At 37.6% G+C, this 12,300-nt stretch overlaps 2 protein-coding genes across 2 annotated transcripts in view; one reads left to right on the forward strand and one right to left on the reverse strand.

The window, feature by feature from the left end:
- Positions 1-5,620, forward strand: part of DNAJC3 (DnaJ heat shock protein family (Hsp40) member C3) — a 29,293-nt gene extending 23,673 nt beyond the window's left edge. Inside the window, exons 10-12 of the mRNA XM_033052125.2 lie at positions 445-577; positions 1,332-1,480; positions 1,912-5,620. Of these exons, the coding sequence (XP_032908016.1) occupies positions 445-577; positions 1,332-1,480; positions 1,912-2,069 (440 nt within the window). The 3' untranslated portion in view covers positions 2,070-5,620. The remainder of the gene's footprint in view (positions 1-444; positions 578-1,331; positions 1,481-1,911) is intronic.
- Positions 5,621-6,245: 625 nt separating this feature from the next.
- The window catches only part of UGGT2 (UDP-glucose glycoprotein glucosyltransferase 2), an 83,149-nt gene continuing 77,094 nt past the window's right edge, over positions 6,246-12,300 (reverse strand). Inside the window, exons 37-39 of the mRNA XM_033052927.1 lie at positions 10,996-11,112; positions 9,879-10,023; positions 6,246-8,942 (exon numbers count right to left, since the gene is read on the reverse strand). Coding sequence (XP_032908818.1) covers positions 8,920-8,942; positions 9,879-10,023; positions 10,996-11,112 — 285 coding nt within the window. The 3' untranslated portion in view covers positions 6,246-8,919. The remainder of the gene's footprint in view (positions 8,943-9,878; positions 10,024-10,995; positions 11,113-12,300) is intronic.

The following is a 12,300-nucleotide window of genomic DNA, read 5'->3' on the forward strand; positions in this document are numbered from 1 at the left end:
AGACTCTGGTTAATTTATCCTTGAACAGTAATGTGGGACCAGTCTGCAGTGGGCTTTTCAAGTACTAATTGCTGAATCTTTCTTCTTGGTTTCTGTCTCCTCATCCTAGTCTAGATACTCAGTATATTCATCCTTGTGACTGTAGTAACATCCAGAGAGAATGTTGCAACCTACATTGGTACCCTCCCTTTTCTTTTCCACAAGTGTGATGAGCCTAAAAAAAGAAAATTACCTAATTCATATGTAAAAGTGAATTGCCTCCTTTCCAAGGTTTTCTAATTTAGGAAAAAAACCCCAAAACATGTGGAGTTGAAACTAAAGTTTTGCTTTTTTTTGTTTAATACATGGTAATAACAAAGTTTCAGTTTTGTTGGATGCCTGAGTTCTTTAACTGGAAGTTTGTAGAGTTGTGTAACCTTTTCTCATTGACTTTTTTTACAAAAGCGATTAAAGACTATGAGACTGCTCAAGCCAATAGTGAAAATGACCAGCAGATTCGGGAAGGGCTGGAACGTGCCCAGAGAATGCTGAAGCAATCACAGAAGAGGGATTACTATAAAATCCTGGGAGTAAAAAGGTGAGATATTAATTCCAGAGATGATGTGAAAGGTGGTTATTTAAATCAGTATTTCTAGGGCTGATCACTTGAATTTGTTCTGCTGAGTGTTAATTTTTGTTCTGTATCTTGCTATCGTCACTCTTCTGCTGTACTAATTTTTAGTATTCAGCTTGTAAAGTAGCATGTATTTACAATTCCTTTGGAAAGAATGGAAAAACAACAGCAGGAAGAGAGGAAATAAATTCTTCAGAAAGAAGTTCTTAGTATAGATGATCCTGAGTCATATGAATGAGTTGAAAAAGAAATGAAGACTGGCAAGAATTACTAAAAGTAACAAAAATTGTGGCAGATAGCGTGATAGATTGGAAGAGTCTGGAAGGACTGACTGAACAACATCCCCTGCTAATGAGGCGTAAGCGAAGTTCTGAACTAGTATTGGTTGTCCTTCCAATTGTGAACTAATTTGATCTCTGTATTTTGTTATTCATCTGATGGTAAATTCCTCAGACTGAATTCTGCAGTCACTGGCAGTAGCATCTTTTCAAGAGAAGTATATGGGTGGTGAAGGAGAGAGTGAGGAATCTCTGCTTAAGGTTGCAACTTGCTTCATTTGTTTTATGTAAGGAGTCTTCAATGCCACTTGCAGAAGGTTAGCAGCACCTCTTAACTTTCCTGATGCCCTTAATTAGTGTCTTAGTGTTTAAAATAAACTTCATTAGTGTGGCATACTAGCAATCAGAAAATGAAGTTGTCTGTAATTTTATCCATCCAGAAATGCTCGAAAGCAAGAAATCATAAAAGCTTATAGAAAGCTGGCATCCCAGTGGCACCCTGATAACTTCCAGAGTGAGGAAGAAAAGAAGAAAGCAGAGAAGAAATTCATTGATATTGCAGCTGCTAAAGAAGTACTCACTGACCCAGGTAATGATGCAGTGGCTTCATATTTTTAGTTACTTTTTTTACATCAAGGACAAAACAAAAGTGTAACATCATAACAAGGATTTAAGGTTCTCTTTTTCCCTTTCTGTCCTTACCCATCTTGAGAAAGCAGTGCACTAGCACTTATATCCAGTCTGTTGCACGAAGTAAGATGTCATCTGTCATTATTGTGCTTCAATGACTTTTACCAAAAGTCAAATAAAAACAATACTTTGAAGGTCTCTTCTTGGGATAACATCTTGTAGAGATTTCTAGGATTGACTAACTCTAGATGTACTTATGTCAAGGATATGTGTGTCTCCTGCTTCAAGTGCTATTGCAAACTGCATTTAAATTATAACAGCAACTGAAGTACTCCAGGGAAATCCTGCTATTAATGTGCCATGATTCCTCCTTGGTTTTGTTTCCTCCAGAAATGAGGCGGAAGTTCGATGCGGGAGAGGACCCACTGGATGCGGAGAGTCAGCAGGGCGGCAACAACCCTTTCCACAGGAGCTGGAACACATGGCAAGGATTCAACCCCTTTGGTTCTGGAGGAGGACCATTTACATTCAAATTTCACTTCAGTTAGAGCCAAGACTGTTTCTGGTGGCTGCTGCTGTTTTTTACTTAATTGAAAAATAAAAAGTCTCTCAGTTCAAGACCCAAAAATCTTAATTTCTATAATGTTGTCCTTAACCCAGAATCTTACTGCACTAGAAGAAAGCTTCTTTTTTCTTTCATTGGGTTTGGTCTGTGATGAGCTTGACAAGCTCACGCTGATGGGGGTTGTGCTGCCTATGTATTTGCTGTGGATGTGCGGGACATGTTTATTCCTACAGATGGAAGAAAACAGTAAGATGCTACTTAGGACAACACCTAAATTTAGAACTCAAGTATATGCTTAAAGATAAAAACTCATGTAAATATTTTTCTGGACTGGGGCCTAATAAACATGGCAAGGGTAGTTACAGTAGTCTCTACATTAACAAACTGTTGGTTGTGCTCAGCAGAATGATCCATCTCCCAATACTTTTTAAGAGGAAACCCAAGCGACCACATGCTGGATTGATGTTGGCAGTGTCAGAGGTGGGGAAGAGGCTGCGTGCTGAACCAGTCCCAACAATCACTCTGGACAAAGAGTGCTTGGGTGTAACTGTATATAAAATACCTGCTCACTTTGTTATTCACTAACCTGAAATTGAGGTGGTTTCCTTGGTGGAATTGTCAGCAGTGAGGTGGGGGTGGGGAACGACTTGTTTTTCGACACGCTTCTTTTCTGATTGTGATTTTGGGTGTTTGTTTAGGTATGATTTTTGAGTAGTTTGCACTTTAACAAAATATCTGCTTGAGATTTGAGCAGAAAATTTGATGTGACATTTCCCAGACTCTGCAGCAATTTGTTGGTTCTGTACATAAAGTCAGAATTGAGACTGGTTGTGATGTTAGTGTACTGCAGGAGTGTGATACTAACTCCAGCCTTACCCTGTAATACAACTTAATTCTGCTGGGTGAGGTAACAGGGAGTTAGTACTGCATGAAATGATGGTAATTTCATGTTTCATGTAACAGCATCGGTACTGCAGAGACAGCTGTGTGCAAAAAGAGGGACTCACTTCCCACTAGCCAAAAGTCTGTTTCTGATTTTTTTTTTCTATATGCACATACTTAAAATGGGTTTGGTGGAGTTGTGTGAATGGGCTGTGTGGTGTCACCAGGGCTGCAGCTGGTAGGAGTGAGGAGTCTTCTCGTTCTGTAACTGCATCTGTCATAATTACTGACATAATTACTTGGTTTCATCAGCAGCCATTTTCTTGGAATGCAAGAATTACAGTTCATCAGTGTTCTCTTGATTGGATTTTAACTGGAAAACAATAATCAGTTGATAGGAATCTTTTCTTGCTTCAACTCCTGACACTTGAAAACATAAGCTGCCTCAGTAAAACAAATGAAATTAGCAAATAAGGCCTTCAGTCTGAAAGGGGGGTGGTTTCTTGCCATAAATGAAGTTGCTGTTGAAGCAGAACCCTTGACTCCTGCCTCAAGTACTTCACCAACATAATTGTGAGGCCATGTGGTTTTATAAAATGTTTTTCAACAGTAATTTAAAGGTCAGTGTTCACAAATTTAAAACTGAGGAGCTTGTGTGGTGATTTATAATGGTTTATGGTACAAAACCACCACAGTAGCCTGTTAAACTCCAGTGTTGGATGTTCACTAAGTTGAATGACTTTCTACAAACTGAACGGGCTTGTAACCTGTTGAAAAGGTTTTTGCTAGAAGTGTTGGAAATGCTCAGGGCTGTTCAGAGTGATCAAGGCTGGCATTGCTCTCAGAGGCTGGGGCTCAGACACAGGAACCGAGTGTACAGTGAGGAACCTACTGCCCTGTGGGCTTGGCCTCTATGCACCTGCTGCTTGCTGCTTGCCTGAAGTTGGGCAGGTAGCTCTGGGGGGTGGCTGGCCCGTGTCCTCCTGCGGCTCTTGTCAACCCTGTACCCTGTACCCTAAAGGGTGAGCTTGACCCAGCCGTGCTAACCCTGGGGTTGTGTGTGAGCCATTGGGACACTTCTGTATTCTATTGTTCACTACAGCAGGGCTGCTTTTAAAGGAGTATTGAATGAGCAGCGTGAGCAATGTGCCAGATTTTGTACATGCAGGAGTGGCTGGGCTGTGGGAAGTCACAATAAAGACTACAGACAGCTGCGCTTGTGTGCCAGGGGACTGCTGGGAATAAGTCCTCTTTCAAAGGAGTTCTCTTTAAAAAACTCGAGTTGAGAGAATTGTTTCCTGAGGTTTAATTTTCTTTTGTCTAGAGAAGGAATAAGATGTTCCCTCATGAGTAAATTCTTCATACAAGGCACTGATGTTGGAGAAGTGTGGGTTTATTTCTCGGAAGCAGCAGGACAGTGCTGCTGTAGGCTGAGGGCATTCAGGAACAAAAAAGCACCGTGTGCATTTTGAGAATGAATGAATGGGAATGGGAAAATTACATTTTAAGAACAAAAAGGCTTGAATGTAGTCAGTAGAAAAGGAAGATGATTAATGCATGAATGCTGTTCATAGATTCCTTCTGTTGGAAGACAGGTTCTTGGAAACAATAGCAGAAAACAACAGTGGAGAACAAGGCTTTCCTCTAGTATTGAGCAGCTGCAGTTTACAAGAAGTATTACCTCCCTGGTGCTGTTCTGAAGGGCATTGAGGTATTCTGGAAAACAGAAAGACAAAGCTGTGTGAAAAGGAAACCATTTATATTGCAAGGCTCTCCAGCTCTGGTGCCGCATTTCCTGATGTGGCTCTGGAGAATGAAGCGCTGGTACCATGCTGAGTGTTAATGATGCAGGCGACAACGCAAGGAAGCTGAAGTCGCCTTTTTATTTATTCGTGGGTGTCTGTAGTGCAATAATGTTCAGTAACTGAACATTGAAGTAAATGTCTCAGTAGTTTGTCAACCCTGAGATGTGCATGAGGCATCATTCCCATCATTGGCCTGTATGCAGATGCAAACTTTCTCTGTGGAGTTCTTTTGGTTTTAATAAACTCATTTCTAACTTGTTTTAAAATGAAGGTGGGGAGAGCAAATTTTACTTGGTAAAACACTGATACAATAATTGATCAGTATTAAAAGAGATTTAAAGTGAATGACATACTGAAAAGCTCAAACTTGTGGCATATGCAGAAAAGGTGTTAGCTTAAACATTTTTAAAGAAACCAAAACCTTAATGCTTGTTATCATTTCAGTTTTCAGACCAGTGTTTGGAACAAGAATTATTCTTCTGTTTAGGGCTGTGATTTATAGGAGCTTTGCTGGAAACTAGCCAGGATAGCATAGCAGGTTAGTTGTATTTAAAAGTGCCTTATTGTAAGGTATTGTTTGCTCTATAATACACACTTTTATCCATAAAGCCGTAACAAAATAAATGGGAGAATAATTTTTTTTTCCCCTTAGCAAATCACTACGCAGCAGTTTCATGGTTTAAGAAGGATAAGTAAAGCTAGCCAGAGATTTATCAAATGTTTCAAATTATAAAATGTCTTTATATGGAATCATAAATCTACAAAGCAAGAACTGTTTTTTCTAGAACTGTGGGAATTATTTTATGGTATTTTTCGCAATAAAAATATTTATGATGACAAGAAAGCACTGCTGTATATTTGTCTCCCCTTCTTTCTTCACCCTGCTCTTCAGGTTTGAAGCTGGATCTGTACAGAAATGCACAGGACACTTCTGCAGGCAGGGGACAAGAGGAGGAAGCAGCCACGTTGTGTGTGGAAGAGAACTCTGGATGTGTAGAAGTCAGCTCCAGGAACTGTAGAAGCCCTGTTGAGTGCTGATTTCACAGTGAGAACAACCAGCCCTTGGAATATCCCTGGGACAGGAAATGCTGGATTCCCCAGTGCTGGACACTAAGATTTGCCCGATGGGGTGCTGGTGCATCTTGTCTAGACCACGCTTTTGCCAAAGAAGGCTGGACCAGGTGGTCCTTGAGGTCCTTTCAACCTAGTGTCCTGTGATTCCATGAAGTCTCAGACTGAAGGCAAGTACTTGATTCAGGGAATGGATTAAAAGGAGCCTTACTGAGAAGTATTTTTAATACTAAAGCTCTGGCTCATCAACAATAATGCACTTGATGCCTGGTTTGCTCATTTTCTGTTAAACTTACCAGCTGATCTCAAGAAGAGATCAAGACAGCTGTGTCATAGGAATATAAATTGTAAAAACCCTTCATTTGAATAGTTCAAATATTTTTTGCTTATTTACTGAGTTGCACCATGTTTTGGCAACACTCTAAACTAGGCTCTGTTTTCTTCCCTTTCACAGGGCAGAGCACACAGACTGGAAATAAAAAATAAGCTCTCTCTGCATCTCTACACCTCACCTCACAGCAGCTGCCTTGTTTGAACATTGCTGTTGCTTCCCTGCAAAAACACTTTCTATAGCTGAAAGACAGTTGAGGACTTGCTGCCATTATTTTTCTTTGTATCTGTTAACCAAGTAGGAGATGGTTATGGTGTAATACAAAAAGGGAGAACAGAAAATAATCCGCCTTTTTTTCTCCAGAGGTACCTTTTAATGTTTTGTACAACATACACAATCCATGGATTTAATATTAAAAATATAATGACATGCTAATAACCCAAAGTGCTGCCTTAAAGAGATCTTTAAAAAGTAGTGAATATATTTGTCGGACCATTCTGATTTTATAAACCATTATGTATATATAATGGTATATCTCAAAAAGAAGAGCTTTCTTTGAAAGTAGTAGTATGCAGAAAAAAGAGAAACACTAGAACATTTTGTACAAATATATAAAAAAATGTAGAAAATTGCATGAAACCTTTTACATCTTCAAAATATCTCCAGCAAATTACATTTATAAAATTATATTCTAATCATTTAAGCAATCTCAAGGAAATAGTATTTAAATAACTATTTCTTTTTTTAAAGCCAGTAGACATAACCCAATTTTAAAAAGAACAGGATGCTACAGAGAATATTAACTTGAAATCAGTGCATGAATTACCCACTTTTTATACTGCCTAACATTCTCACACAGAAAATCATAACTGAAGAGAATGAAAGTTTCTTAAACAACCTTTAACTTCTGTCCTAAAGCAAGCTTTCCAATATATGCTTCAAGCTTGGAATACCAAGGCAGATCCATGTGAAATGCTGCTGCAGAGTCAGGCAGCAGGATGGAAATACAAGCTCAGAAAAATATTTTGAAAATGAAATAATGCAGCAATCAGTTGAATAATGGTCTGCTATGGAAAATCAGTTACTTCCTTGTTATGCATGGAATTTATAGTAATGGTGCACAGGCATCTCCTAAGTCAATTGCAAGTCCATCTCTATAGTACAAAAATACCAACTTAAAGTTTATGTTCAAATGTTTCTTGCTGCATGCTGTCCTGAAGTAATGAAGAGAACAAGCATAACAAAACAGCTCCTGCACTGAAACAGGACAGACATAAAGAGACCTGACACTAGGCTTTACTGACTTTTGCTATTGGGTTACAGAGGAAATACTCCATTGGGTATTTCACACAAAGGAAATCCCACAAAAGACATTTAAAATTCTGTATGTGACATATTAAAACTGTTCAAAATACATAAAGGTAAGACCACACAGACTATAAAGAGCTGTAAAAAAGTCTGCATGTCTCACATTCCTTGGTAATATGGCTTGAAAAATATCAGCAACATGTGATTTTAAATATTCACTCCTACAGTATGAAATTGTAAATAACCAACAGCTGAGGACAATGACAGTGGATACAAAATCTGCTTCATTTCTCTTATTTTTATTCAATTATTTGCTGCTATGGAAATAGTGTGCAATCCTTGCTGATTCACCCACTTAGTGCAAATTACCTGGTCTTCTATAACTTCAAGCATTTAAAGTGGAAGACTTCTTATAGAATGTGTGGTCTCATCCAATCCCATTTTGAAACCACCACAGCCTGAAAAACAGCGTCTGTGTATAAGGCACTAGATTTTACTTTAAGACACAAATTCCCCATTTTCAAGTATGTGTATTGCAAGAACGTTTCCCTGCAATTTTTGTGGGATCAAGATGTCAGTATCCCATTAAAGCAACGTTTTTTTAGAAAATTACAGGAGACACTACTGATAAGTCAAAAAATACTCATGTATTTTATTATTTAATTTTCAGTTATAAACATGATGATGATAATCAAGTGAGTAGAAGCAACCTTCAGGTACTGACCTTCTGATGCAAGTTGTGTGCTGGTTGGAAAATCACTTCAACCAAAACCATAATGGAATTTTATCACACACTATATTTAAGTGGCCAAAAGGAACCTAAGGATCAATAGTTTTAAAAATCTGTAAGAGAGAAGTAATCCTGTATAATAAATGCAGAGTGTCTCTCCTTGATTTTAGCTTCCACATGAAGGTATCTTTATGTGGTCTAAATTAGACTTTTTTATTAAATTCTTTCTTGTGACCACAGCATCTCTTGAGGGTCAAAGCTATGGGCATATAACCAACATTACTATGGGCATATAACGAACATTTTTGACATTTAAATACAGTAGCCTAATGCATGGAATATGCACAAAACAGTTTTCAAGTACATATTTAATGCGTGTCTTCTCCCCTAGACTGACAATGCTGAACACATATTTCTTCATATTCCAAAGTCCTCTGGGCAAACTGTACTTTAAAGAAGGAAAAGAAAAGCAAAGCCTTTGGGAAAGCTGCTCCATACCAGTTAAAAAACAGCAAACCACCAAGTACTTATGGATTTCTCATTTTTTGTATTGCATTTAAAATGTTTTAAATAACACTTTAAGTTACAAAATATTTGACTTCACATTAAAGAATGTTGCAAATAGTGCCAATGTAACAGCTGTAAATTCCATTCAGTCCTTCCCAGAAGACTCTGGAGCTGTCACCATTGCTGGTCATGGGCTGTGCTAAAGTTCATCATGCTTGAGACCTGTAACCAAGGGAGAAAGAATACACAGAAGGGTTACCAAAAGATCGTGCCTAGGTTTGTAAGATGTGGAGAAAGCCCTTTACTTTCCATTTCCTGCTAATCAGTCAGTTCAGCAACATGAACTTCATTTTTGGAGCCTTGCTACAAGCTGACCAGAAGCTTTGACAAAGAGTTTTAAAACCCACAAAGAATTCATTATAAGGAAAAGTGATTTTGTTCCACACTCAAAACTTTCAAATATTTATCTACTAAGTCTTTTCTTCAACCCTGAGAGATGAAATCATCTTTTCATTTTGTTTCACATTAGTCCAAGAAGTCAAGTCTTATTGGGAGCTCTGTACGTGTGTTTGGTTTTTTTGATTTTGGGTTTTGTTTTGTCTGGGTTTTTCATGCTAGTTAACTCATTCAATTTAAAATAATTTTAGTTAAAAGCAAAACAAAACCAAACCCCAAACAAACAAACAAAAAAACCAACCAACCAACCCCCACCCCCAAAATAACCAAAATAGAATTTAGTCTAGTGCAAAAAGGCCTGGGTAGATAAGCCTGGAGTGAGAGATGCAGAGGCAAATTTATACTCATTTCCCACTGCTCAACAGATGTGAGCTTTAGATTACGCAGATGAAGTCTAAGCTAATGCGCATTATTTAATATTTGTGGCTAGCATTATGTATGACTGTTGGTTGTGTCTGAGGTCCAGGAAAAGGACACTACTGAGCTTTCTCGTAGATTCTGGTATGAAACAAGAGGTTTTGTCCTGTCAATGTAACTCCTGTGTAAAGAAGCATCACACAACTATCAAACCCCACACCATTTCTCTAAGAACAAGGAAAATTACATAAATATAAGATTTGTGCCTATTGAACCCAATCTCAATTTCAACTAGACTAATATTTAATTTTTAAAAGCTAACAGATAAATATGCATGTAAGTTACCTTTCTGAAATAATGATGTTAGATTTTTCTTCTCTCTTTCAATTTGCTGTATTAAGTTTCGGATCTCAGAGTCATAATCAACCCATTCAGGAACTATCCGGGCAGCAGCCTTTAGTTTTGGTTCTTTGGTTTGGGGATTGTTGCACTGAAAGTTTAAAACATATATAGATGTAAACAAAGCAAATGGGAAAATAACACCTTTTCAGAGAATTTAGCTCAAATCAATTGTAAATACTTTTTACTGGCTGTAAGTATAGCACAGACATGACTGGCATAAGACTAGTAAGATTGAGACAGAGCTGCCCAGGAAGATTGACATTGGCACTTTGAAACTGAACCTGATGTGGGTTTTGAACACAGTGCACCTGTCTTTATAGCACAAACAAACTAATTTTGACAACTGTAAAGACACAAAGAAAACAAAATTATTTGCATACTGAAAAATCACACCAAGTTCCAACTGTCTGTTTTCTTTCAAATTATATCTAAAGCATCACAAATAATATGTGTATGTTGTCAAAAAATCTAAATGGGAAAAAATGGGATGGGGATAATAATGACAGGAAAGAGATATTTGTCTCTGTTTCTATTCTATTAAAGAAACTTTCTTCTTCCTAAACATGGATAATGTCCTGAGCATTACACTTTTAAAACTTTGCTTTATCTCCTGTTTATAGCAATGAAATGGACTAAGAAAACCATGACAATGTTCTGGAGGAACCCTCTGGGGTTCCTCTCTCCCTCTCTGGGGAGAACGACAGCAGCCCATAGTGCCCAGACAGGTAACAGCACTTCCTCACAGTTCCAGTAACTTGGCTGACTATGGAAAAATTATAAGGAAAATACATGCATGGGCATGAAAAGCCTCAATCCTATTTGGTTAAGAGACAACACTTAATTTTTTGGTAGAGTTTTCAGCATTAATGTAAACAGATTTGGTACAGAGCAAGTGGGAGAGGTCTCAGAGGAGAAAATGTTTCAGGGGATGGGATGGAATGTTGCAGTGCCTTCCAGCAAGGCTGCCTTCATAACATGACATAGACTTAACCTGAAAAGCCCCAGAAATCACAGCAAAGTTGTTAATCTGTACAATTCATTTAAGTCAGGATCAACTCACCAGGTCTATTGTTTTAGCCTTTTTCTTGGATTTATCATCACACCAGGTTTCACACCAAAGCCACTCCTGAGGGAGAGACTTAATGGCTACTTGATGAATCATATTATTGGGAAGATCCTGTACAAATTTTGTAAAATCATTTATTAGCATTGAATGTAATGTAACTGAACATCAAGCTGCTATTTAAAAGTATTTTTGCTATAACCATTTCTGCAAATTGATCTTACATTTCCTTCTAAGGGCTCACCTAGTTCTTTTCCAAGCAGATTCAATACTCTGTCATGATCATTTTGATGGTCAATTCTACCTCTCATTTGTCAAGCAAATGTCCTTACATCTGTCCTCCCTTAGCTTGACATAAGCAATACTTCTGTCTTGATACCCCTGATTCAGATACTGCCTGTCATACCATAAATACTTCTAAAAAGCAAAACCAACCAGATTTACATTCCTTAAATTTGATAAAAAAACCCCAACTCTAAAAACATTTAATACAGGATTATGCCTCTAGTCTAAATTGAGATGACTTCTAGGAAAATGGATTCCAGAAACATGAGCTTGAGAAGGAAAAGCTTTAAACTGCTGTTCTGGTTATGTTCCTTATTTCACTTCTGGGTTGTTTTTTTTTTTTTTTTTTTGACCTGTATTACACAGTCAGGAAGTCTTGTCATGAAAACACCAAACCAAGATCTGGCCAAATACAGGGAACAGCATTAATAAATGAGGAACACCTCAGGCAGTTGCTTGCTGCAGCTCCTTTGGCCAGAGTTACAAAGAGCAGGGACAAACCATTCACGAGCTCCCTCACATGTGCAACTGTTACAATATATTTCAGAATAAATGTCAGTACTCAAATATTACTTATTTTGCCAATTCACATTGCAAAACGTGACAGAATAAAATAGCACATATTGCTGCATTATGAAAGATGTACAATTTAATTCAAATATAGACATTGATACCGAAAAATGGTATCAAATATACAAATACAGAGAGCCAAGACATTCAACATTAATTGTCATTATTTTTTTAAAAACTTATAATTTTTGGAAGACTTCATCACCATTTGGAATTGTGTATCATCAAATGATGTGTATCATCATTTGAATTCCAAAAGAAGAAAGACTGGGTTTCTGCTGAGCCTCTCTGATTTTCTAAATGAAATAAATTTCTGAGTTACTACAGCACTTTTAGAAAACTGTGAATTTAAAACCTGTTACATGCAGTAAAAAGTAGGAAGTCAGCTGTTAGTTTCAGGAAAGCAGTAAACAAAAAAAATGAATATAAAAACCCCTCTGAATAAAA

The sequence above is a fragment of the Catharus ustulatus genome, chromosome 2 (genome assembly GCF_009819885.2).
Source record: "Catharus ustulatus isolate bCatUst1 chromosome 2, bCatUst1.pri.v2, whole genome shotgun sequence".
Lineage (NCBI taxonomy): Eukaryota > Metazoa > Chordata > Aves > Passeriformes > Turdidae > Catharus > Catharus ustulatus.